The 26185-nt window shown below is 42.7% G+C and overlaps 1 protein-coding gene across 4 annotated transcripts; it reads right to left on the bottom strand.

The window, feature by feature from the left end:
* Positions 1-1786: 1786 nt before the first annotated feature.
* On the bottom strand, positions 1787-24829 carry LOC105900846 (interferon-induced protein 44-like). Of its 4 annotated transcripts, none has more exons than XM_031574303.2 (10): positions 24692-24829; positions 23911-24076; positions 23353-23557; positions 21397-21549; positions 9649-9888; positions 8354-8474; positions 7431-7507; positions 4467-4638; positions 3906-4000; positions 1787-3249 (listed from the first exon to the last, which is right to left on the bottom strand). In XM_031574303.2, exons 2-10 carry the CDS (start codon positions 24051-24053, stop codon positions 3031-3033), a joined length of 1425 nt encoding a protein of 474 aa, XP_031430163.1. In that variant the 5' UTR covers positions 24054-24076; positions 24692-24829; the 3' UTR covers positions 1787-3030. The 4 variants fall into 4 exon arrangements, with proteins under 4 accessions (XP_031430163.1, XP_031430162.1, XP_031430164.1 ...); XM_031574302.2 differs by having other exon boundaries at positions 24165-24708; XM_031574304.2 differs by having other exon boundaries at positions 23911-24708.
* Positions 24830-26185: the final 1356 nt, after the last annotated feature.

The raw sequence follows: 26185 nt of genomic DNA, 5'->3' as shown, positions 1-26185 counted from the left end.
GAAATAAAGGGACTGTATGTGTGTGTGTGTCACTGAAATAAAGATACTGTATGTCAGTGTTAATTTCGTTGACGAAAACTATGACGAAAAATATTCGTTAACGACCTTTTTCCCGTGACTAAGACGAGACTAAGACGTGACGAAAACGGATCTTTATAAATAAAAACTATGACTAAATCTATTTTAACTTTCGTTGACGAGACGAGACGAGACGAAATGTTGGTGGTTGACTAAGTCACAATTGTTTTTTTTTTCTAAACTTGTATGCACACCATTGGTTGAATGTTGCCCGGTCCTGTATCTATGCCTCCTCCACTCTCTGAGATGGCCAGACATGCAAGTGACGCCCTAAGGCTGAACGTTATGATGGCTGAAGTTCAAGCACTCGGTACTGGAAGACAAATACGAATAGATATCTGGACAGTCTTTAATTATAACTTGACAGAAAATAAAACACAATGCACCGCAATAACCGGAGAGAAACCTTGTGGCTTCAAAATAGGTGGGAAGAACACAACAAGAGGCACCTGAAAGCGCACAAGACAACCCTGCCATGTATGCCAAGGTAAATTAGCTAGTAACTGTCAATGATAATTAGCTAATGTTAACTAGTTATTCGAATATATTAGCCAACGTTAAGTTAACTTCAAAGGGGCAGTCGAGTGTATAGGTTGTGTCAGCTTGGATAACTAGCTAGTCATTTTCGATTGAAACCTCCCGTTTGGCTTGGCAAATGAGTTCCAAAACTTTTAGCTAGCTAACGTTGGCTAACTATGAGGTAGCATAGCTAAGTTATACTAGCCATAGACATATATAAAAGCCTTTATATATATCTATGATACTAGCTATCGATAACTAGCTAGTAAACACATTGCAGAATGGACTATAGGACAGGCCACGCATGACATTAATCAAGAAAAAATAAATGAATATGTGATTGGTTTACATATCCTTGTCTATTTGGGCAATTGTTATTATCATTGGCACTATTTTCAACTCTCAAACTATCCGTCTAGCTAAATACTGTATGTTGGTTATCAGATTGCACAGCAATTCATATGGAAGATATGTGGTTGATTTAACTAAGGCCAGGTAGGCATAGTAGTTGTATTGTGTTATCAGATCATTTGAATCTTCAAAATCTAGACTTGATATTCTCTTATATTTTAATGATAATACTGTTAATTAAGTATTGCCTTAAAATTATTATTTACATTGAATTCATTGGAATTCAGCTGTAGGCATAGGAGATCTGTATCTTAGAGACTAATTGCATCCACAGTTTAAGTACTGCAAGCTTGACTATTATGCAGTTGTAGACACAACACAGGGGGTCCCTGGGCCTGAGAAGGGATGGAAAGGAGTTTAATGTGACTATAAGATGGACTTAATTTTTAGTTTAATGTGACTAAAACTAGACTAAAATGTAATGAGACTTCGTCGACTAAAACTAGACAAAAATGTTCTGAGTTTTCGTTGACGAAAACTAGACTAAAACTAAGCAGGATAAAAATGACTAAAAGTGACTAAAACTAATATGCATTTTCGTCTAAAGACTAAGACTAAATCTAAAATAGCTGCCAAAATTAACACTGCTGTATGTGTGTGTGTGTGACTGAAATAAAGATACTGTATGTGTGTGTGTGTGTGTCACTGAAATAAAGGCACTGTATGTGTGTGTGTGTCACTGAAATAAAAGGACTGTATATGTGTGTTTGTGTGTCACTAAAATAAAAGGACTGTATGTGTGTGTGTGTGTGTGTGTGTGTGTGTATGTGTGTGTGTGTTGTAAGAGAAAAACAAGTTTATTGATGTCACCAATGTTTAGTCATCAACAAGCAGTTCAGTTGAAGTTCAATGTCAAGCAATTTAGCTCAAAACAGTAAACAGATTATTAACTAATTTCACCATGCTAAGGAAAGAGGCCTATTACCCTGAGGTGTCGCTGCTGGTGTGACACTGACAGGGCCAGCACGGGCCAGCAGTGACAGTGGCTGTAAACTACAAATTGTTAGGGCAGAAAGATCACCACGGGACATGTACGAGATAAGATTAATAGTTGAACTGTGAGAATTGGACCTTTCATACTGAGACCTCATTGTTAAGGAGTTAGTTAGTAACAGCTCCTCAGGGGATTCATGCTTAAGCAACATAGTGGCGACTAAGGGTTAAAAGGAGGATCTGTGTACCATGATATCAGAATGCATTCTCCAGTTGTGGGTGACGGAGCTCTTGTGTGAACTCACCTAAGACTGAATCTTGTACTCTTTTAAAACTCAGTAAACTCAACTCAAACTTATTGCTCTGTGTGGCGGTCCTTACTTTGATTCTCTGCAACCAACACGTAGAATTAGTTTAAACTTAACAGTGTGTGTGATATGAGTTGAGTTGGTAGTGAGGCCCTCCCTCGCCCCACAGAGTTTGGGATTTGTTGCTTGACCCTTCACCCTTCACCCTTGACCCCTGTGGTGCTAGTCACTCTCCCCGGAGTCGTGAATACATTTGCAGTCTCACACCTGTGTTGCCACAAAGTTTTTAATACAAAATAATCTGAGAACCTCATTGGTTTGCCACTTAAGAAAAATATAAAGAGTAGCTGCTAAATTATCCAATTAGGAGGCTTCTTCAAAATACCATGAATGAAAATGAAAAGACAACAAACCTTCCCCTGATAGTGAATAAGGCAGCTTGACTATGATACAAATCATAATAACATTTATTTTGGTCAATATTGATACGTTTTTTTTCATACCCGGAAGCCATAATTGCATTTTTAAATTTAAATTAAATTCATCGCCCAGCCCTAGTAGTAAATGCCAGTTTTGTTGCAGGTGCACAGTGCAACTCACATCACAAAACCAGTCACAAAGAAAAATCAAATAGAAAACCATCTCCTCTGCTACACGTTTAGCTGTAAGACAATCAGATTTAATCCCTTTAGGACAATATTCCTTTATAAAATTCTCAGATTTCTACAGAAAAAAATTCTGAGGGTGTTCTTTAGCCGTAGCTTAAACTTGTCACCATCTTTCAATTCTCTAGCGATGAGGTGGTACTGTTTGCATCGTCTGCCTGCTGGGGTCCCTGTGGGTGGTCTCTGAAGTGCAGCTCCACGTACTGCAGGATGTGGTCGAGTGCTTTGAGCAGCAGCGTGTCTGTGTGTGGCTCCAGCTCCAGCTCCTCGGAGTAGTTCTTCACCGGCACGATGGAGGAGACGGGCAGGCCGAGCAGATCACCGGCCTTCATCATCTAAACACACACAGATCACCATCCTTCACCATCTAAACACACACAGATCACCGGCCTTCACCATCTAAACACACACAGACCCCAGGGGACGGGGAACACACACAACGACGCTGTTAACATGCTGTTACGATCACATGTGTTGTGTTCTTTGTTTGTCACTTTCCATCCCTTTTCTGTAGCTCCGCCCAGGTTTTGTTCCCCCTGATTGCCAGATGAGATGCACCTGGCCAGGTGATCAAGCAGCAGATAAAGACTCCAGTTTCCTGCTGCAAGGGAGGCTTCTAACTAGGGGACTGCTGGTCTTGCTGCCTCGCAACCTGGGATTTTGTTGTACAGCTATGTTTTGATGTGGTTGTCATGTAGTTGTTGTATTAATAAATCCTATGGATTTGGTACTTTTAAAAGGTGTTTTTCGTAGTTGTTTTGGGTCAGTGGTGGAATGTTTGTTCGCCCCATAGGGCCACTAAAGTTGGGGCGTAACACATGCCTTTTGATTCATTTAGGAGATGCTTTTTATTTGAAATAACATAAAGTACAGGTATATGTTTGCATTACTGTTGATTCATTCGTTTGGGAGACACTTTTTAAATGGTCTTACAGGTTTAAAAAAACAAAACATACTTTACCCCACAGACTGTGTAACTATCAGGCCTTACCGCATGCTTCAAAGGTAAACTTCTGTACACCTGGGTGATGTCACTGGCTAGACCCAGCTTATCCACATGAGTCAATAGCGCCACCTGGTGTACACCTGCAGCAATGTTGAGTAAATTCTCAGACTGGGACTAAAAACTTTCCCCAAATATATGTTTTACCAATGCATCAGAAACGATAAGGGTACAATGACCGTTTACAAATGGTCATTACACAGAACACTGTATAAAATTCACCTGCTTACCCATCCCCCCCGCCCTAATCACTGACCCCCCTTCCCACACACACACACACACACACACACTCACCCAGGGCGCTGATATGCTCACACTCACACACACACACACACACTCACCCAGGGCGCTGATATGCTCACACACACACACACACACTCACTCACACACACACTCACCCAGGGCGCTGATATGCTCACACACACACACACTCACACACACACACTCACCCAGGGCGCTGATATGCTCACACACACTCACACACACACACACACACACACTCACCCAGGGCGCTGGTATGCTCACACACACACACACACACACACTCACCCAGGGCGCTGATATGCTCCCTGAGCTGCTGGAAGGTGGAGGTCATGGTTTGTGAGTAGGATGAGAGTTCAAGGGAGCTGATCACAAAGGCCACACAGTGGACCTTCTCTGCGAGGTGAGGCTCCTTCACATAGCCTGGCGTGTCCGACCCTACAGGACTGCAGGCACTGAACTAGGGAGGAGAGGGAGAGTGTAAGTGGCACTCCGTCTTAGTTCCATATGCCACTAATGGAGCAGGCTTCTAGCAACCAGTGTGAACGCGACAAAAAATTCCAAACTTCCAAAAATCTTCCTTTTAAACTTTTACTGACAAAAACGTAACTTACAAACAAAACATGAATTCTTTAGGTCTTAATAACAGTAAATCGATACAAAACTGTGTTGCTCCTTAACCTGACCATCTCAAAACTAAACAAGCACAAGTTGGTCACATGACCACCGTTCTCTCCTGATTCTAAAACATTCCAGTCATTTAACCAATCAATGTACTTTACAGCTATGAATTAAATAATATTTCTCAATACATGAAATTATGAATTTACAGATTTAAATAAACAATATTCTAAATAATAATTTTATACAACAAAATCTCTTCTTCAAATTGGCTCTTACAGAGAGGGAGAGAGAGAGGGAGAGAGTCAGCAACACCATTCAGGTCATATCCTGTAAGCATCATTCAAAATGGTGACAGTAATCAAAGTTTAATTTTGTTTCCCAAAGCCAACAAGACACCTGGGTAAGGGTTTCATGGGCAGATGGCAAATGCAGAAAGCAATATGCCACGCTGGTTTTATATGGCATGATGTCTTATGTCTCTGATTATATTCTGAATTGCTCTTTGAGCAAAGACAGGGAAGACATACATTCTGAAAATGATCATTCTGCTGATGGCATAAAAACATTCTCAGTGATACAGTTATAGGAAAAAGTGTCCTGCTGTTTCTATTTTTTGCCTCTAGTGGCTGCGAAGGACATGTGCTCTGTGTTTATTTTTGTTGCCCATGTGCTTAAGACCTGACTTTTTGTGTCTACCTCCTGCCTGTTTTCCCGCCATTTTCTGCACTCACCTGTTCATCTAACCATCATGTGACCAATTATCCTGTGTACACTGAGTCTTCTTCTATGGACAAGTCACTTAACACAGTGGAGTTACCTGTGGGGTTTCACTTAACACAGTGGAGTTACCTGTGGGTTTTTTAACACAGTGGAGTTACCTGTGGGGTTTCACTTAACACAGTGGAGTTACCTGTGGGTTAACACAGTGGAGTTACCTGTGGGTTAACACAGTGGAGTTACCTGTAGGGTTTTTGGGGACATATTCCTGGTTCTCTTTTTGTTTGTTAACCGTTAGATGCTTCAGCTGTTTCTTGACTTGTTGTGTGTCAGATTTCCCAGTTTTTTCCCCTGAAAATACCTTTTGTTTTTGTCTGGATTTTCTGAGCGTATAGTGTTTTGACACTATATCTACACATGGAACCTACATTGCTTAGTGCACGAGCAGTGTTTCTCAACCACTGGGCCCTTCGAGAAGCCCTTTCGTGTGTCTCAAGTTGAAGCTAATTTTCCACGAAGAACTGATTTTTAGTTAAGAACAATAAGCCTCATTCTCGAACGCAGTTGAGAAGAATTTAAGAAGGAATTTCTTCTGAACTGGATTTAGGAAAACATTTGGCATTCATGAAAGTTTTCTCATCTGGGATTTGTTCTGAACTTCAGAAGACTTTCCGAACGCGAAATAGCAGTCGTAAATCGGCCAGAGTTTTCTCAAATGCGATTCCTGAAATTCCCTTTTTGAGGAATCGCATTTAAGAAAACTCTCCGTGTTAGAAGTGTTAATGAATTTGTGAGAAATCGTTGGTGATTGCGTTCACATCAACTCTACAGACATCCTCGGATTAAAATAATTATAATAATAATAAATACGAGAATATTTGTATCATTAACAATTACGTTTCACATGTATAGTCATGATTCTACGAGGCACCGTGATGTCATAAAATAAATAAAAAGGACTACACCAGAATGCTGCGCTCGTCTAGTGAGCGTCGTTTGGCACTGCCGTCTGTGCAAGTACGGCAATCCAGACTATTTTCATTTATAGTTCCACGTTGGTGGAACGAACTGCCTAGCACTACCAGAGCAGGGGCGTACCTCTCTAACTTTAAGAAGCTTTTGAAGACCCAACTCTTCAGAGAGCACCTCCCTTCCTAACTGGCACTTTTGTGTGGACTCAGTAGATTCCGACAGCACACGTCACTACGGTTGCGTGCCCTTATAAGGAGCTGGCGGGGCGTGTATGTATGCAAATTCAGGAGCACGAGAACGCGCTTTCAACTTAAGAAAACTCTTCCGGTGGAGCACAGCTCAGAACACTTCTGCTGCATAGGAACACATGTTCAAGCGTTCATGAATTTGGCGGATGTCTTTTTCTTACGTTGTTTTTTCGAAGCCCGTAAGAAACATTTCAGAAGAAACTTCAGAAAATGTTCGAGAATGAGGCCCATTGGCCCACTTCCGGTGGATTTAGGAGCAAATTTGCCATTCAGGAAAGTTTTCTCATCTGGGATTTGTTCTGAACTTTCAGAACGCGAAATAGCAGTCGTAAACGGCCAGACTTTTCTTAAATGCAATTCCTCAAAAAAACACAAGATGCCCCATGGGGCCGCTCCGTGTTAGAAGTGTTAAGGGCTGAATTTGTGAGATATCGTTGGTGATTGCGTTCACATCAACTCTACAGACATCATCGGATTTAAATAATTATAATAATAATAAATATGAGAATATTTGTATCATTAACAATTACGTTTCACATTTATAGTCATGATTCTACTAGGCATCGTGATGTCCTAAAATAAATAAAAGGACTACACGAACACTGCAAATGTAAGTGAATACACTAAAATCTATCGCGTTGATATAGCCATAGTGGAATAGAATGGACACATCTACATTCTGCAGCAGTACCTCCACCTCTGCGCCGGTGCTGTGGTCGTCGTCGGACTCCTCTGACTGCAGATCCTCAACCATTGAGTGCAGAGGACCTGAGAGAGGACTGCAGTGTTAGCCGGTACATCCACACACACTCAGGGATCCAGACACACCTTAACACTCGTTCTGGAGCCTTGTTCACACCTCAGAATAACTGTACTCTGGGTCTACAGCACTGTCATCGGAGTTTACACCAGATCATAAGGACTAATGGATATTACACTGATGTACACACACACACACACACACACACACACACACACACACACACACACACACACACACACACACACACACACACAGGTCCCATATCTGGATTAAAAAATCCTGTACCTTCTCCATGCTCACAACAAGTTCTGAGCATAAAATCATCCCCGCAGAATATATATTATTTATGGTCTAACGCACTGACCGCCTGTTTGAGAGACTCTTGATATTGCTCTAGATTTGCTGTGTTTTGTTCTGTAAAGCTAAGTAGGTCTAGACAAGCAGCTGGAAGAGAGAGAGAGAGAGAGAGAGAGACAGAGAGAGAGAGAGAGAGACTCTTCTGATGTGTACCCATGGGGAGGGTAGAAGGCACAGAGGGGAGAGAGAGAGAGAGAGAGAGAGAGAGGGAGAGAGAGAGGGAGAGAGAGCGAGAGAGGGAGAGAGAGAGAGAGAGAGAGAGAGATGTGTACCCATGGGGAGGGTAGAAGGCACAGAAGGGAAGCGAAACTAAGAAAGTTTATTAGTTCTTCACCTCAGACTCAAAACCACAAGTGTGAGAAAAATGAACAATCACCTAAACACAGCCTCACACAAAAACACACCAGCTCTCAATCCTCCCCACACACACACACACACACACACACACACACACACACACACACACACACACACACACATCCATCCATACATACCTTGTGGCTCACCCTGCCCTTGTTTCTGCACAGGCTCAAAGTCTGAGTCAGAGCTGGTGGTGGAGTACAATATATAGTTGGAGGGACTGAAGGGACTGGTGGGACTGGAGGGAGCCGACTGCTGCATAAACACACACACACACACACACATTTCAGGCAGCGTCTCTGCTTGTGAAAACGTATCACTCCACAGCAGCACAGCAGCTGCTTGTGTCGGGCTGCAGGGCAGTAGGACCCAGCGCTATAAACACACGCCATTTAGACGGGGTTTCATAAGTGCTACCGGAGTATATTAGTGTCTGCCTATGCTCTCTGGCAGGTCTGTGTGTGTGTGTGTGTGTGTGTGTGTGTGTAGAGGTTTCTAAGAGCAGACACCTCTAAAGAGAACACAAAAGAGCAACACGAGCTCACTCAGTGCAGTTGTACTAAACATGTTTATTATACGGCTCTTCAGAATGTTCCAAAAAGTTCCGTTGATTTGAATGGGCCATCCCAACGTTCGCCGGTGAATATTTCCTGATATTCACCGCTGCGAAAAGATATTGACCGCTGTCATTGGCAACGGGTTTTGTGCTTCTAATTCACATCTTTCATATCATTCCGCAAGTAGTCCGGTCATTTAACGTAACAGACTCATTGTAATTTGAAGTCAGCAAGTAATGGGTTGCTACGCAACACCTGAAACTTAAAAGTTCTATTTGCTTGAAGAACTATTTATTTCTTAGCGTAAATCACGAAACGGCTACTAAATCATTAAAAAGAGGTATTTTGGAGGAATGTCTTCTATCGTTTTTGGCAAGTAACCGTATAATAAGCGGAATAATGTATTGTCCGTCGGTCATTATCGAAAAATAAATCCCTCCAGTACGAAACAACACCCCTCCGCTGCGCGTCGGGGTGCTGTTCGCCCCGTCGGGATTTATTTTTGGATAATGACCCCCGGACAATACATTATCCCTTACGTATGTGGCCATCACTAACCCATTACCTCCATAGGAATCAAGCTGTTTTCATACTGCACATCTGCGTCTTATGCATTATCTGTTTTATACTGCACATCTGCGTTATCGCATTATCTGGTTTATACTGCACATCTGGGTTACTGCATTATCTGTTTTATAGTGTACATCTTCACCGTCTCCCATATGCACACAATGTCAATTTACATCCACGTGGAGACTGTACACAAACACACACAAAAGAAGACATTCTTACAAACTCACACACACACACACAAAGACACACAGACAGACACACACACACACACACACATACACACACACACACACACAAACCTCAGACTTGGATGACGCCTCATCCTCCGAGCTCTTTGGCCCGTCCGACCCGCCCTTCTTCTGCTTCTTGACGCTGGATTTGGGGGACTCCACGGCCGACGGACGCTTTCTGGGCGCTTTGGCGTCTGGGGGGAGCCCACTTCCTCCCCCGCCTCCCTCCGCGCCCGCACCCTCTCCTTCGGGAGACATCCTCTCTAGCTTGACCTTCTCCAGGGTGAGCTTGGGCACGACTTTCGGGTCCTGCAAGCAAACATTTACATTTACGTTTAGTCATTTAGCAGACGCTTTTGTCCAAAGCAACGTACAAGGGAGAGAACAGTCAAGTCACGTGATCAGCAGGACAGGATGGCAGCCTAAGACCTTAGCTCCTAGCCCAGCCTTGCCAAATTGTTGATTTATTTTAGTAACTAGTTTCAGAATTGCACTACTTTGTGCTTAGCAAAGTCACTAAATCCACAAAGACTTTGAAGAACAAAGTTTCCAAACAGGGTATTGATTCTATCGTCGAATCTTTAATGGAGAAGCAAAAAAGCTACTTCGAGCCACGCCTGGCCCAGATAAGGCCCATAAGGCGGTAAAATAACATAAATACTTATACTAAAGAAAACGCTTATCAATACAAAAATGAATGGATATGATAGTCACAACAACCATTAGGCACATAAGCCCTAGAAAATACAAAGGGGACCACTGGTCATGGTAAACTGTGAGAGCTATAAGACTTATGTCTACACAATAGCAGCCCTCTTGAAAGACTAAAGCGTCCCGCTTAAATAATGCCATAACACGCCCCTACAATTGGCTCATGCCAATATTTAATACCATACAGGGGGTGTCTTAGGCAGGATCAACACATTAGGCTCAAACAGCCACGAACATTCCAAAAGGCTGGAAAAATGCACGGTTATATAATGAACCCATTTGCTATTCGAAGGCATAGCCAACACCTAATTTAACAGCCTAAAAATTATTAAAACAACAGCTGGTTCCCTTCTGTATCACCCGGAAGTTAAACCGGTTTTTAAATCGCCTCTTAGAAGTGTAATGGTTGTGGAAAGCACTCACAACATTATTATTGAGGCAAGTTGGAAGATGATCGGGTTACCCAACATAAAAACGATATATGAACCAAATAATCAAACATGCAACATATAAAGGAAAATATTTGCACATGTTCCTCAATTGATGCAGTATATTACTGCCGTGACGGTCGGCATGCGTACCGTCACAGTCCTCTGTCGGTTCGTAACTTTAATGTTAGTCTTCAGTCCTGTAAAGTTAGTATGGTGAGAGACTCTGTCTTTCTGGTGCTTTTGGAATCCTGAGTTTTTGCCCGGCACTTCTGTGTTTTTGAGAATAAATCCTAAATTTGTCTACATCTGGTCTGCGATTGGGTCCTTTCCCAGCTGAAGCATAACATGCCACCTCTAAAACGAAGGGTGTGGCTATAGTAGCTAAACGAAATCTCCCCCTTAAGGTGTTATCATCTTGGGCAGATGATGCAGGCAGGATTGTGATCACTAAAGTAGAATTTCATGCTAGGAAAATTGCAATTCTCTCAGCATATGCTCCAAATACTTTTCATAGTGCTTTCTACAATACCCTCACAACTGAAATGTTAGAATTAACGGATTATTCTTTAATTGTTGGCGCAGATTTCAATGCCGTGTGGGACCCAGTTGTTGATAGATCTAACGCAACTGCCTCAAGGGAGCAGGGCCAGGCCACTAACGCTCTTAAATCATGGGCCTGTTGAAGTTGCATTTAAACGCAAAAAGGCAATTCCTCAAGTTGAGTGCACAAGTGTGTGTCTCGTTTATTTTTACATACCAGCAAGAATGAATGACAAAATGGCGCTGCCCTGTAACCAAACAAGCATGGGGCTCGACGTCATCACAACAACAGAATATTTAAAGGGACCGCGATCCCAGAACAGTCATACTTACGTGTATAACACATTACTTAAATTACATGAAACAACAGGGTGGAGAACAAGGGTGAATTATGAAATCAAATTCACTACAGGCCGATAGTTTGGGACTTAAAGACATCTGGCGAACAGTTAATCCATCCTCTAAAGATTTTACCTTTTTTTCAGGAAGACACCAATCTTTTTCCAGAATTTACTTTCTTTTTGCATCCCCTCAACTTTTTCGTAGTACGATAAGGCAGTGTTACTTCCAATTGCTTTATCTGACCATAAAGGCATCTTTTGCTCCACCATATCCCAGCGTGCAGCTAGATGGCGTTTTAATACATCTTTATTAAAAAATGAATCCTATACTGCTCTGTTCATTTCAGAATTCAAGTTTTTTACAGACCTAAATGTTGGTTCAGTAGATGACCCCAGAGTTTTATAGGACGCGATAAAGGGTTTTATTAGGAGTAATACTGTACTCTTCTCCTCTAATATGCGGAAAGCCAGGTCTATACAGCTAGAGAACCTGGACGCTGAATTCACCAGGCTTGATTCTATTCTGGCTTTAGAGCGTGCAATGGTCCGAAAAGAAATGACTAATATTTAAAAGCAAAAATCTGAATTTCAAATCCACAGGACAAGACAGCGATATTATTTCCATGGTGCTACACCTCGCCATCTGCTTGCCATGAAAATTAGAACTAGCGAGTATTTCTCAGATATACCTGCCATTAAAACTGAGGACGGTGATATCACTACTGAGCCTAAAGAAATAAACAAAACATTTCAAACCTTTTATTTTGACCTGTATCAATCTGAAGTCACTCCAGGCAAACATCTATGTGATGCATGGTTAAACCAGCTAGACCTGCCCCAGCTTTCTGGAGGAGATTCAACTAACCTAGATAAATCAATCTCTGTAGAGGAGTTGAGAGGGGCAGTGCAAAGCATGCAGAGAGGTAGAGCGGCAGGCATCGATGGGATCCCGCCCGAGTTTTATGTGGCTTTTTGGGAACAGTTCAGTCCTTTCTTTCTTCACATGATACATTTTTCTATTGAAAAGGGTGGATTCTCAAGGGATGTTAACACTTGCTTTGATTCTGACTCATGAACAAAGACAAGAACCCCACCGATGGCCTCATTTACTAACAGAATTGCGCCCACTTCAGTCGTAATTTCTGCGCAAATTGCGGGTAAAGACATTGGAACTATATTTACAAAGGCGGGCACTTGAGTAAAAACGCAGATTGCCCGCTGCTGGGAGGGTATAAGGGAAAGTGGGTGTTCGTCGCAAAGAGATGGGAGGAGATGCGTAAAGTGCGCCTAATTATGTATTATTAACGAAACAAGAGGTGTTTTAGCATGACATATCAGCTGCTAAATGAAAACTGTACGTGCGAGAAATTTGACACAATTAATAATAAAAATAAAATAAAAATGTTTATATTTGATATATAATTTAATATAGGCATATAAAAAAATGTCCCACCAGCTAGCTGTTCTGCCAGGTCTTACCCAAAATCGGCGCTCAATGTATGGTTACTTTAAACCGTATTCTTTGCCTTTTCCACCCATCGTTCAAGCACATTGAGTACAGTGCTCGCCTTCTGCATAGGAGTAACGCGTATCTATTCAGGAAAAGAACTTGTACCTGAAGTACATTAACTAGACTAAGTAAATTGTAGAGACAGAACAGCATATTCATTTCACCTTCCATGTTTATTTTGACTTTATAGCCTCTCGAGGGCAAGCTACCCCCATGGCAACATCAGCGTATCTGAAAACCTTCGTTACCCCTAACAACGTAGTGTGGACTGGTGGTCACCAGTGTAACGACCCTCAGTTGTGCAGGTGTTGGGTGATATACAGTCAGACCAGGGATTCCACACAATGGCTTTATTTCTGCATTTACAATTAAAAATACATTGCATGAGTTTTTCAGCAATCGCGACAGCATTCCAGATCTGAAGTAACGTAAAAACAATATCAGGACAATGCTCTCTATAACTCATGTGGTTACCATCAAGACTATTATCTCGATTAAAACCCTTGCAAATTGCTGAATACCATTACATTTCGAGAGCATCAGTTGACTCAACTAATATGTACATTTATTCAATCAATAATTTATGAACCTCGTGAACCAAAAGCTCTAATTCTAATTCTAACTCATCATCCATGGTGGCATGAACACGCAGGCCCTTTTTTCCCTATTTTAGCCGCGCGCTATTAACACTAATCGGCGGGGTTAGGCGCTGATTACGCGACGAGGTTCTTGTTTGATAAATACTACGCAAAATGCGGAAACACAACGTGCGCTATATGCGGTTTGCCAAAGGCGCAGATTACGCTGAGCTCGCAAATGTTAGTAAATGAGGCCCTGATTGTTCTAGCTACCGCCCTCTTAGTCTCTTAAACTCTGACGTAAAGAACTTTGCAAAGCTCCTTGCACTTCGTCTTGAGCCCCATATGCCAGAATTAGTCAGTTCTGATCAAACAGGCTTCATAAAATAAAGGACGGCAGCAGATAATATCAGGTGTCTCTTGCATATCATTGATGCTGCACCAGGCTGAGAGACACCAATGTCACTTCTATCACTTGACGCAATGAAAGCCTTGGCTAGATTGGAATGGTCATTTTTATGGTCTGTCCTCGAGGCAATGGGCTTTGGCTCCACTTTCATTGGAATGGTAACAGTTCTATACTCAAACCCCTCAGCGCAAGTGTTAACAGGTAAAACTTTCTCCTCTTTGTTTCCAGTCTGTAGGTCCTCACGCCAGGGGTGTCCATTGAGCCCTGCACTATTTGTCCTCTCTCTTGAGCCTCTGGCCCAGGCTGTTGGTCTATCAAACATGGTCTTACCTATATGTATTTGTGATACACAACACAAACTTTCATTATTTGCAGATGATGTGATGGTGTTTCTTGAACATCCCACCCAGTCTCTACCCCACTTTTTAGCCATCTGTGAGGAGTTTGGGAAGTTATCAGTGTTCAAAATGAACTGGTCCAAGTCTGCGCTTATGCACTTAAACAATAATGCCAGGAAATCAGTCACCCCTTTTAATATACCACTAATTGGGCAATTCAAATATTTAGAAATTGAGGTCTTTCCATCCTTAAACTAGATTGTCAAGCACAACTATTCACTGGCATTCACTAATGTTTTGAAGGATATGGACAGATGGATTAGTCTTCCAATGTCTATTCAAGCCCGTATTTCTATCATAAAAATGAATGTTTTGCCAAGGATACATTTAGTCAGTTCTATGGTCCCTCTTCCCCCTCCATCTGATTATTGGAGTAAGTTTAATTCTGCAGTCTCTAAATTTATATGGAAAAGAAAGCGGCCACGCTTGAAGATGTCCATTCTACAGAAGAGGGAGGATGGCGGTCTCTCTGTTCCCAATTTCAAACTTTACTTCTGGTCATTCGTCCTAAGGCCTCTGCTCACCTGGTTTAACCCTTCCATCTCAGTTTCCTGGCGCTCTTTAGAGAGCAGCATGATAGAGCCATGGACTCTCCATGATGTGCCTTTTGTCAATATCTCTAATAAACAATGTCAACTGCGATTTGGCCCCATCATTTCTCATCTAATGAGAACCTGGAGAATGGTTGAGAAACACTGTCATATTTCAAACATTTGGCATACCCTTTCTCCAATATTCAATTCAATCAAGCACTTCTGATTGGTGGGAGACCTATATCAGCTCCACAGTGGGAACAAGGGGGAGTTCACCATCTAAAAGATATTTTTAATAATTATGGACTACTCTCTTTTTCTGATATAAAAAATGCGTTCAATCTGCCAGGTTCTTCGTTTTTCTTTAACCTACAGTTAAGATCAGCGCTCAAGGCGTACGGTGTCCCTTGGCAAGGGTATGGTCTCCAAACTTTATCAGTTTTTGGTGATACCTGACCGCTGACGGGTCTGGGAAAGAGACTGCCCAGAATTAGACGAAGAATTTGATTGGTATGATGTGTGGTCTGACATCTCTCAACTGTCACGCAATCCAGATAACCAGCAAATCCATTACAACTTTATACATAGGACGTTTTTATTTTTATTTTTTTAGACTGAAGGCTAAACAGAGATGCAAGCAAAACTAAACCTAGTCTCTTAAAGGGGCAGTACAAATTCACGTACCAAGTGGGTTCAAATAACAAGATTAAGTATGAACCAGATAGAAAAGATAGGTATAAACAAATCAGAAAATGGTGAAATTTCATGAAATAAATGCAAACAAAATAATACATTTTTGACTCCGAAGGCAAATATGCTCATGTTTCTGCAAAAGAATTACTGAAGTTTGAAGCTGTAGTGTGTGTACAGAGTGTGTTTGTGTTTTGTATTTATTTAAGTATACTGTAAACTGTTGTTAACAGTTAATATATTGTTCATAGTTTGAAGTTAAAACCACCTCTATCGTGCCAGTGCCAAAGCACTCCACCGCAGTGAGCCTAAATGACTTCCGCTCAGTTGCACTCACTCCAACCATCATGAAGTGCTTCGAGAGGCTGGTCCTGGCTCACCTCAAAACCTGCTTACCACCCACACTGGACCCCTTCCAATTCGCCTACCGCAAGAACAGGAGTACGGAGGATGCCATCTCCACGGCATTACACTCCGCCCTTTCTCACCTGGACAATAACAACAGCTATGTGAGGATGCTGTTCATAGACTTCAGTTCAGCTTTCAACACTGTCATCCAAACTAATCACGAAACTCAGTCACCTGGGTATCAACACTTCCCTCTGTAACTGGATACTGGACTTCCTATCCAACAGACCCCAGTCTGTTAGGGTAGAGAACCACACCTCCTCAACCCTCATCCTGAACACCGGCGTGCCACAGGGCTGTGTGCTAAGTCCTCTCCTCTACTCCCTCTTCACCTACGACTGCACACCTGTACATGGTTCTAATACCATTGTCAAGTTTGCAGACGACACAACGGTGATTCAAATCAAATCAAATCAAATCAAACTTTATTTGTACGGCGCATTTCATACAAGGAAGTAACACAATGCGCCTCACAGTAGGAAAGAAAAGGGGGGGGGGGGGGGGTTACAAACACTTGTAAAAAAAAAAACAAAAAAAAAAACACAGATTTTCAAGAGATAAATGAATAAAATAAAATAAACGTACTAACCGCACTGGCACCGTAAAGGACTACTCAGCACGGTCATCGTCAAACTAAGCTGCTGGGGGGGGGGGGGGGGGGGGTTTACAAACACTTGTAAAGAGACACAGATAAGTAAATAAATAAATGTTACATTAATGTTAAATAAATACATTTTACAAGTTACAAAACACTTATAAAAAGACACAGATTTTGCCAGAGATAAATGAACAGGAAATTACGTACTAACCGCACTGGCACCATAAAGGACTGCTCAGCACAGTTATCGTCAAACTAAGAGACAGCTGCTGGGGGGGGGGGGGGGGGGGTACAAATACTTGAAAAGAGACAGAAATAAGTAAATAAATAAATGTTCCATAAATGTTAAATACATTTTACAGTGAGTGATAAGCGAGATCAAAGAGGTATGTCTTAAGTGCATGTTTAAAGGTTTCAACCGTTTCGGCCATTCTTAGGTATTCTGGCAGAGTGTTCCAAAGGTTGGGGGCATAGAAACTAAAAGCTGCTTCCCCATGTCTCTTTGTCCTGGCTTTTGGAACTGTTAGAAGTTCAGTGCCGGAGGACCTCAGGGATCTACTGGGTGTGTACCTTGAGAGCATGTCTGTTATATATTCAGGTGCATGACTATGGAGTGATTTATAGACTAGTAGGAGAACCTTGAAATCTATTCTAAAACTAACAGGTAGCCAGTGCAGTGATTTTAATACTGGTGTGATGTGCGCTCTCCGTCTTGTTTTAGTGAGGACTCGCGCTGCTGCATTCTGTATTGTTTGTAGTTGACTAATGGCTTTTTTTGGTAGACCAGACAAAAGCGAGTTACAGTAGTCTAGCCTGCTCGTGATAAACGCGTGCATCAGTCTTTCGGTGTCAGCCTGAGCGAGAAACGGTTGCACCTTAGCAATGTTTCTTAAGTGATAAAAAGATGTTTTAATTATATTTTTGATATGGGTTTCAAAATTGAGATCTGAGTCAAGTATGACGCCTAGGTTTCTGGCTTGGTGCTTGGTGTTAAGTGCTAGTGTTTTTAAGTGTGCAGTTAGTTTCTCTCTCTCGTTTTTTTCACCAATGACTAATACCTCTGTTTTTTCTTGGTTTAGCTGGAGAAAGTTTTGTGACATCCATACATTTATATCAGAAATGCAATTTACCAAACAATCAATAGAGCTGTAGTTGTTGGGTGTTACAGAAATATAGAGCTGGGTGTCATCTGCATAGCTATGATAGTCGATGTTGTGCCTCCTAATTACACTACCAAGGGGTAGCATGTATAGACTGAAAAGTAAGGGCCCTAAAATGGATCCTTGAGGGACCCCACAGGTCATACAAATGTTTTTTGAGCTGTGGTCTCCGAGGGCGACAAAGTATTCCCGGCCAGTTAGATAGGTCCTAAACCAGTTTAGGACCGGACCAGTGAGGCCAACCCAATTTTCAAGTCTATCAATAAGGATATTGTGATCAACAGTATCAAAGGCTGCGCTCAGATCCAGAAGGGCCAAGACAGATAGTTTTTTGGAGTCAGCATTAATCCTGAGATCATTTACAACCTTGACTAATGCCGTTTCTGTGCTATGATTGGAGCGAAAACCAGATTGGAAGGTGTCAAATGCACAGTTAGCATCTAGGAAATTATTTAACTGTTTAAAGACAATTTTTTCCAGGATTTTGCTTAGAAAGGGAAGGTTAGAGATGGGTCTAAAATTGTTTAGAACTGAAGAGTCTAAATTGCTTTTCTTCAGGAGGGGTCTCACCAGGGCAGTTTTAAGTTCTGATGGGAAAATACCTGTAAGCAGGGAACAGTTTATAATGGCTAGAATGTCCTTAGACACAGAGTCAAAGATGGTCTTAAAAAATTTGGTGGGAAGGGGATCAAGAGGGCATGTAGACGGCTTCAGTTGTGACACTACTTTGCTCAGCATTTCTATATCAGCCAGTGCAAAAAAGCTCATACTGTTACAGCATGGTGGAAGGGGATCAGAAACAAGACATTTGGAATTTCTTGAGCAATATTTTTCCTAATGTTCGTTATCTTATCTCTGAAGAATGCTGCAAATTCCTCACATTTGGAGGTGGAAAAGAGACTATCATCTACTTTAGGTGCAGGATTTATAAGGCTGTCTATTGTTGAAAAGAGGACCCTGGAATTGTTAGAATTTGTAGATATCAAATTAGATGATTGGCCTCATCAGTGACAACGATGAGTCGGCCTACAGAGAAGAGGTCCAGCACCTGGCGGTGTGGTGCGCCGACAACAACCTGGCTCTCAACACCAAGAAGACCAAAGAGCTAATTGTGGACTTCAGGAAGAAAGCTGGCACACATCCCCATCCATATCAACGGGATGGAGGTTGAGCGTGTCGCCAGCTTCAAGTTCCTGGGTGTCCACATCTCTGAGGACCTCTCTTGGACCCTCAACACCTCATCCCTGGTAAAGAAAGCACACCAGCGTCTCTTCTTCCTGAGGAGACTGAAGAAGGCCCATCTGTCTCCTCAGATTCTAGAGAATTTCTACCGCTGTACCATAGAGAGCATCCTTACAAACTGCATCTCAGTATGGTACGGCAGCTGCTCTGTCGCGGACCGTAAATCACTGCAGAGGGTGGTGAAAACTGCCCAACGCATCACCGGTTCCTCACTCCCCACCATTGAGGCTGTCCAGAGCAAGAGATGTCTGCGGAGGGCACGCAGCATCGAAAAGGACAGCTCTCACCCCAGCCACAGACTGTTTGCCCTCCTCCCCTCTGGGAGGCGCTACAGGGTGCTCCGTTCCTGGACCAGCAGGTTCAGGAACTGCTTCATCCCTGCGGCTGTCACTCTACTGAACTCTGCCCCCCACCCCCACACACATCTCCCTCAGTGACTGTACTTCCCCCCTCCACCCTGGCTTGACTGCCACACACCCTCTTCCAGCCACTGAACATTTGCACTGTACTTCCCTCCTCCACCCTGGCTTGACTGCCACACCCTCCTCCAGCCACTGAACATTTGCACCAGAATGTTTTTTCTACCACTTATTACTGTATTAATCGTACTTATACCTACAATACCTCTTAAATATAATATTACTAATACCTCTTTCACTTCATCTCACTTATTACCACCACTAATACTTACACCTGCACTTTACATATACTTATCATACCTACACTTCTTACCTCAATTGCTGCTATTCTTGTCCCAATTACTGTTCATATTGCATATCCATTTCTTACTGTTCATATTGCATATCTATTTCTTACTGTACATATCTATTTATTCACTTATTACACTTTACATATGCACATACTCTGCACTTTTTGCTATTTTGCACTTCTGGTTGGATGCTAAACTGCATTTCGTTGCCTCAGTACTTGTACTCTGTGCAATGACAATAAAGTTGAATCTAATCTAATCTAATCTAAAAGGTTTGAGGCTGTAGTTTGAAGCCAAGTGTTTTGTATTTATTTATAGTATACCTTAAACAGTTAATATATTTTGCCTTGGCAATAAAAAAGTATTTCTTTAATGTCGTCAATCGTCGTTTTGTGCAATTTTTTTTAGGTATCGGTTCAGGCACCGGTATCGTTTTAAAAGTATCGGTTAAGCACCGGTATCGGAAAAACCCAAACGATACCCATCCCTACCTGTAGCAGGTGCTGATGTTGCTCTTTGTGACACATAAAAATCGCTTATTAATTAGAATGGAATATCGATTAGCTAAAATAAGCGGGGTGTTTGTTTGGCCCCACCCTGTTACAAATATGAATAGGTGGGCCATGAGTAAAAAAGGTTGAGAACCCCTGCACTACACAATGGGTTAGCAATTCAGCAGCCTGGGGTTAATCCCTGACTGTGGCCTGACAATTATTAGCATTGCAAGTACTGCACATTACTAACATTAGCTGCTTGTTTAGTTTCCTCTTCCTGTTCGCAAACAATGCAAGTTACCATCTGTCTCCTCTCCAGCAATGTAGCCTTACCCCACGCTTTCCAAGAGCCCAAACCCTGCTCTTCCACGCTGTACCTGCCTAATGATATCCACTACCTCCCTGTTTTTACCATTGGAGCAGTGTTCTTGACTACCAGATCCTTAGACTGTGACAAAGTCGTGGCTGGTCTTAGCACATTTGAACAAGCTAGTCACTGGTAACTCAAATTCCTTTTCCATACAAAGCTACAGCACTTAGACAACGTGACTAGGGCTGAACGATTAATTGCATTTGCGATTTAATCGCGATATGATAGAACGCGATTTTCTAACGTTCGCGATTTTCTAACGTTCGCGATTAAAAACGTGGTCTAAAAAAATATATATTTTTATTTTGCACACAGTTTAAAAAGTGCATGCCTTGTGTTTATTCTTACAATTACTTTGTTTACATTACACAAATGCACAGTGGCAAAGCCACCGATTTGTTGTTCTTGATTCTGTAATGAGCAGTTAAATAAAAATGTAAAATGTGTGAAATAATATTTTACACTAAATGTATCTAATATTGTGTTGGTCATATTTAAATCATTCATTACGATTTGTTGGGGAAAAAATTAGGATAAAATACAAAAATCTCATATTAAATCGCAATTGCAATATTGGGGGGGGGGGGGGGGGAATCGCAATTCAATTATTTTCCCAAAGCGTTCAGCCCTAAACTGAAATTATATATACTGTATAGAGTGAAAGCATGAGAACCATGAAGAAGAGTGTCTAGTACCGTGTGTCCCTCTGGAACGTGTCCCTTGATAGTTGCCAGCATGTCATGAAGGGTGGGGCTGTTTGTCTCCCCGAGTCCCGCCATGTCAGATAAGACCAGAGCAATATTCTTCCCATCTCTCTCTCTGCTGCCGTAGAGCTGAAACGACTGAAGCTAAGGACGGAAAGCAAGAGATGTACATGAGCAAGTATTACATACAGTGGGGAAAATAAGTATTTGAACCCCTGCCGATTTCGCAAGTTTGGCCACTTGCAAAGAAATGTGTGATCTATAATTGTATGGGTAGGTGTATTTTAACAGTGAGAAATAGAATATCAACAAACAAATCCAGAAAACTGCATTTTATAACATTTATGACTTAATTTGCATTTGATGCTGAAAATAAGTATTTGAACCCCCAAGCAAACAGCAAGAATTCTGGCTCCCAATGACCAGTTATGTGCCAAAGAAGCACACAGATTACTCCTCATTAGGCCTAACAAGGTACACCTGATCTCAACTGGTGATGTGTATAAAAGAAACCTGTCCAAATAATCATACTTCACACCTTCAACCTCACCACCATGGGCAAGACCAAAGAGTTGACCAAGGACGTCAGAGATAAGATTGTAGACCTGCACAAGGCTGGAATGGGTTACAAAACCATCGGCAAGCAGGTTGGTGAGAAGCAGCCAACTATTGGTGCGATTATTCGTAAATGGAAGCAACACCAAACAATTGTCCATCGCTCTCGGTCTGGGGCTCCATGCAAGATACCCCCTCGTGCGGTATCGGTGATCATCCGAAAGGTGCAGAATAACCCCAGAACTACACAGGGGGAGCTTGTGAATGATCTCAAGGCAGCTGGGACCACAGTCACCAAGAAAACCATTAGCAACACACTACGCCGTAATGGTTTGAAGTACTGCAGAACTCGCAAGGTCCCCCTGCTCAAGGAAGCACATGTACAGGGCCGTCTGAAGTTTGCTAATGAACACTTGAATGATTCTAAGGAGGATTGGGAGACAGGATGTGGTCAGATGAGACCAAAATCAAGCTCTTTGGCATCAACTCGACTTGCCGCGTTTGGAGGGGGAAGAATGCTGAATATGACACCATCCCCACCGTCAAGCATGGAGGTGGAAACATTATGCTTTGGGGCTGTTTCTCTGCCAAGGGTACAGGATGACTCCACTGCATCGAGGGGACTATGGATGGGGCCATGTAATGTGGAATATTGGGCTTGAACCTCATTCCCTCATTCCCTCCCATTGAAAACGCAACCTTAAGGATTTGGAGAGGATCTGCAAAGAGGAGTGGACCAAAATCCCTCCTGAGATGTGTGTAAACCTGGTGACCAACTACAAGAAAAGTCTGACGTCTGTGCTTGCCAACAAGGGGTATTCCACCAAGTACTAAGTCATGTTTTACTAGGGGTTCAAATACTTATTTTCTGCATCAAATGCAAATTAAGTCATAAATGTTGTTGATTTTTTTGTTGATATTCTGTTTCTCACTGTTAAAATACACCTACTATTACAATTATAGATCACACATTTCTTTGCAAGTGGCCAAACTTGTGAAATCGGCAGGGACCAGACTACAGGCAGATCAGGCTACAGGACCCCCACCCACCCAACCCCCCACCCCTTTGTATGACAATCAAATCAATCTGCCATCAACCAGAGGACATGTTTCCTATTACCTTATTTTCTCCCTAATTATGGCTACCTATATCTGCCCAATTATGGCTACCTATATCTATTCAATTATGGCTACCTACAGTATATCTCCCTAATTATGGCTACCTATATCTCCCCAATTCCCGGCCTCCGCTCTGATGCCCTACGTACATGCATCATTGTACAGTACGCCTATGATCAAACCACCTGAATCACATAGAAGTAGATGATCCACAACCAATCAGAGTCTATCTTTCACCCCCATCATCTCCACCGTCACGGTCACCTCCTCTACCTGCTTGGTGAAGCTGGTGGATGAGCTGGAAGATGAGCCCACCATAGCCCGGTTCACGACCCGCCCGTAGAACATGGACTGGACGGAGCTGATGAAACTGGACTTGCCCGCTCCTACTGGACCGACTAGCAGAACTCTGGCCGCAGCTACCGAGTCGCAGGCCGGCTTATATGAGCGGACGGACTCCATCAGAACCTCCTTAGTCCTAATGGATGTGTGTACACAGCATATGCTTCTGTACAGAGAACACTATAAAATACACCAACACTATAACCCAGCTGTCCTTAGAATCAGCTGATTATTAGTATATTTCACCGCAATACACTACTGGGGGATAAAAGACTAGTACATTTCATTATATGATTAGGGAGAAATAACATATTGTAGAGCAACAGACTACTGAGGAACACGGAGCAATGGCGTATTTTATCTGAGCACTGCATTTCACTATATGACCACGAAGACAGAAGTCAGGTGTAACTAATTTAACATTAGAAACATTTAGGAGAAACACTAATCATTTACTGTGACATGAAAGACAGTGTCCTGTTAACTTACTCTTCAGACCAATCCACCTGCCTCCACGGAGATTCCTGAAAACTATGTGGGACTGGTGCAGATGAGGTGGATGAGGGAGGGGGGTTTATTGAAACAATGGTGACTCTTTGAGTCTTGACTGTGTCACCTGTCTTCTGCGCCATCTTTTCATTAACCTCCCTTTCAGCTTTAATGAGAGTTAAAGAAAAAAGTTAATTCAACAACCAACGCCCTGTTTCAGGATACATTTAATGTTTTTGTAATAGCACTACTACCGGACATTTTAACCATTAAGATTAAATGAGGAGGCAGCCCTGGCGCCGGTGTCATGCCGCATTCTGTAGCCCTCTCGTGAAGTCTCGGTGGATATTGCCGTTTTTGATGCATAAAATCAGGTTGACAAGTTAGACTGTCTCGAAGACAGAATCGATTCTACAATATTTCGTAGCATTTAGATCTATATCGGTTTGCAGTCATCCTTAACCAGTTAAAGTAACGTTAAATAACACGGAAAAGAGGTAGTAAGCTTCCTCAGACTTTTCCATGCATGACGTTTCCATGCATTCCTTTTGATAACACCTGTAAAACTTGTGAAACTATTCAAGTTAGACTGACTCTAGCCCGGGGTACAACAACAAAAACATTCATTCCTTTGCACAGCGTGACCTATTATGATTTGGTGAGGTGCAACGTAGCACAACACCTGCCCAGATGAACCATGTTTTTCAAAAACACAAAACTGTTTTGCAAGTAATGCTGCAGATAGTTTTTAATTGGAAAATAAATATTGCAGCCTACTCACCTCACAATCCAGATGTGTTGTCGAGATCTGGTAGAATAACTGGTTTCGATTTCACTGGAAAAGTGAAGGAATAAGATTTGTATGAACAGAAAGTGAAACGGCATGGTAGGCTGTCACATCCGCTGAGGGGGAACTTGAGGCCAGATGACTATGGCTCTGCCCTTAGCATCTTTAGTCAAATAAAATGGACTGGTGTAGATTAAGTAGGCTACGACTGTGTGCCTTTTTAAGTAAAGTCGGAAAATGCTGATTGACATTGAATTATATATCGTTGGAAAGCCTGTTTATTTACCTTACAAACTTGGAAGGCTCATGCTAAGGCTAAGTTCGGTCTGGTATCCAGGCTAACTCTCCAGGACTGCTTTGAAACAACAGATTGTTTGAGGAAGTCCAGATGTGACCTACGGAGGGCCATCAGAGATGGAAAAAGAGAATACAGGGACAAGCTGGAGTCCACCTACCTCAGCTCTGACCCCCGACGCATGTGGGGTGGCCTGCGACACATCACTGGCTATAAAGGGAGAAATAGCAGTGATGATCAGCCTGCCGCCTCTCTACCTGATGACCTCAACACCTTCTACGCACGGTTTGAGGCAACAAACACCTTTCCTTTCGCGAGACTGGCCAAGGACCGAGACGACTGCACTCTGTCCCTGACCGTGGCTGACGTGAGGAGAGAGCTTCAAAGAGTGAACCCTTGGAAGTCATCTGGCCCCGATGAAGTTCCAGGCCGTATCCTCAGGGGGTGCGCCGACCAGCTAGCAGAGGTATTCACCTCCATATTCAACCTCTTCCTAAATGAGTCTGCAGTCCCCACCTGCTTCAAACAGGCCAGCATCATCCCCATACGAAAGAAACCTTCCATCACCTGCCTAAATGACTACCCCCCTGTAGCACTGACCTCCACCATCATGAAGTGCTTTGAGTGGCTGGTCAGAACCCACATCTGCTCTACCCTTCCGAACACCCTACACCCCTTTCAGTTTGCATACCGCCCAAACAGATCTAAAGATGATGCCATCACCCTGACAACGCACACATATGTGAGGATGCTGTTCGTGGACTACAGCTCAGCATTCAACACTATTGTGCCTGCCAAGCTCGTCCCTAAGCTCAGGAGCCTGGGTCTTAAAACCCCCTGTGCAACTGGATCCTGGACTTCCTGACGAGCAGACCCCAGGTGGTGAGAATGGGCAACCACACCTCCTCCTCACTGACCCTGAGTACCGGGGCCCCCAGGGCTGCGTACTCAGTCCCCTCCTGTACTCCCTGTACACGCAGGACTGTGTGGCAACACACAGTTCCAACATCATCCTGAAGTTTGCAGACGACACTACCATCCTGGGTCTCATCTCTAACAACGATGAGACCGCCTATAGAGATGAGGTAAGGGGCTTGGTAGCATGGTGCCAAGACAACAACCTGTCGCTCAACGTCTGCAAAACCAAGGAGATGATCGTGGATTTCAGGAAGCTGCAGAGGGGGGGGGGGGGG

Source organism: Clupea harengus, chromosome 10 (genome assembly GCF_900700415.2).
Source record: "Clupea harengus chromosome 10, Ch_v2.0.2, whole genome shotgun sequence".
NCBI lineage: Eukaryota > Metazoa > Chordata > Actinopteri > Clupeiformes > Clupeidae > Clupea > Clupea harengus.
This window is presented reverse-complemented; position numbering and strand designations above follow the sequence as displayed.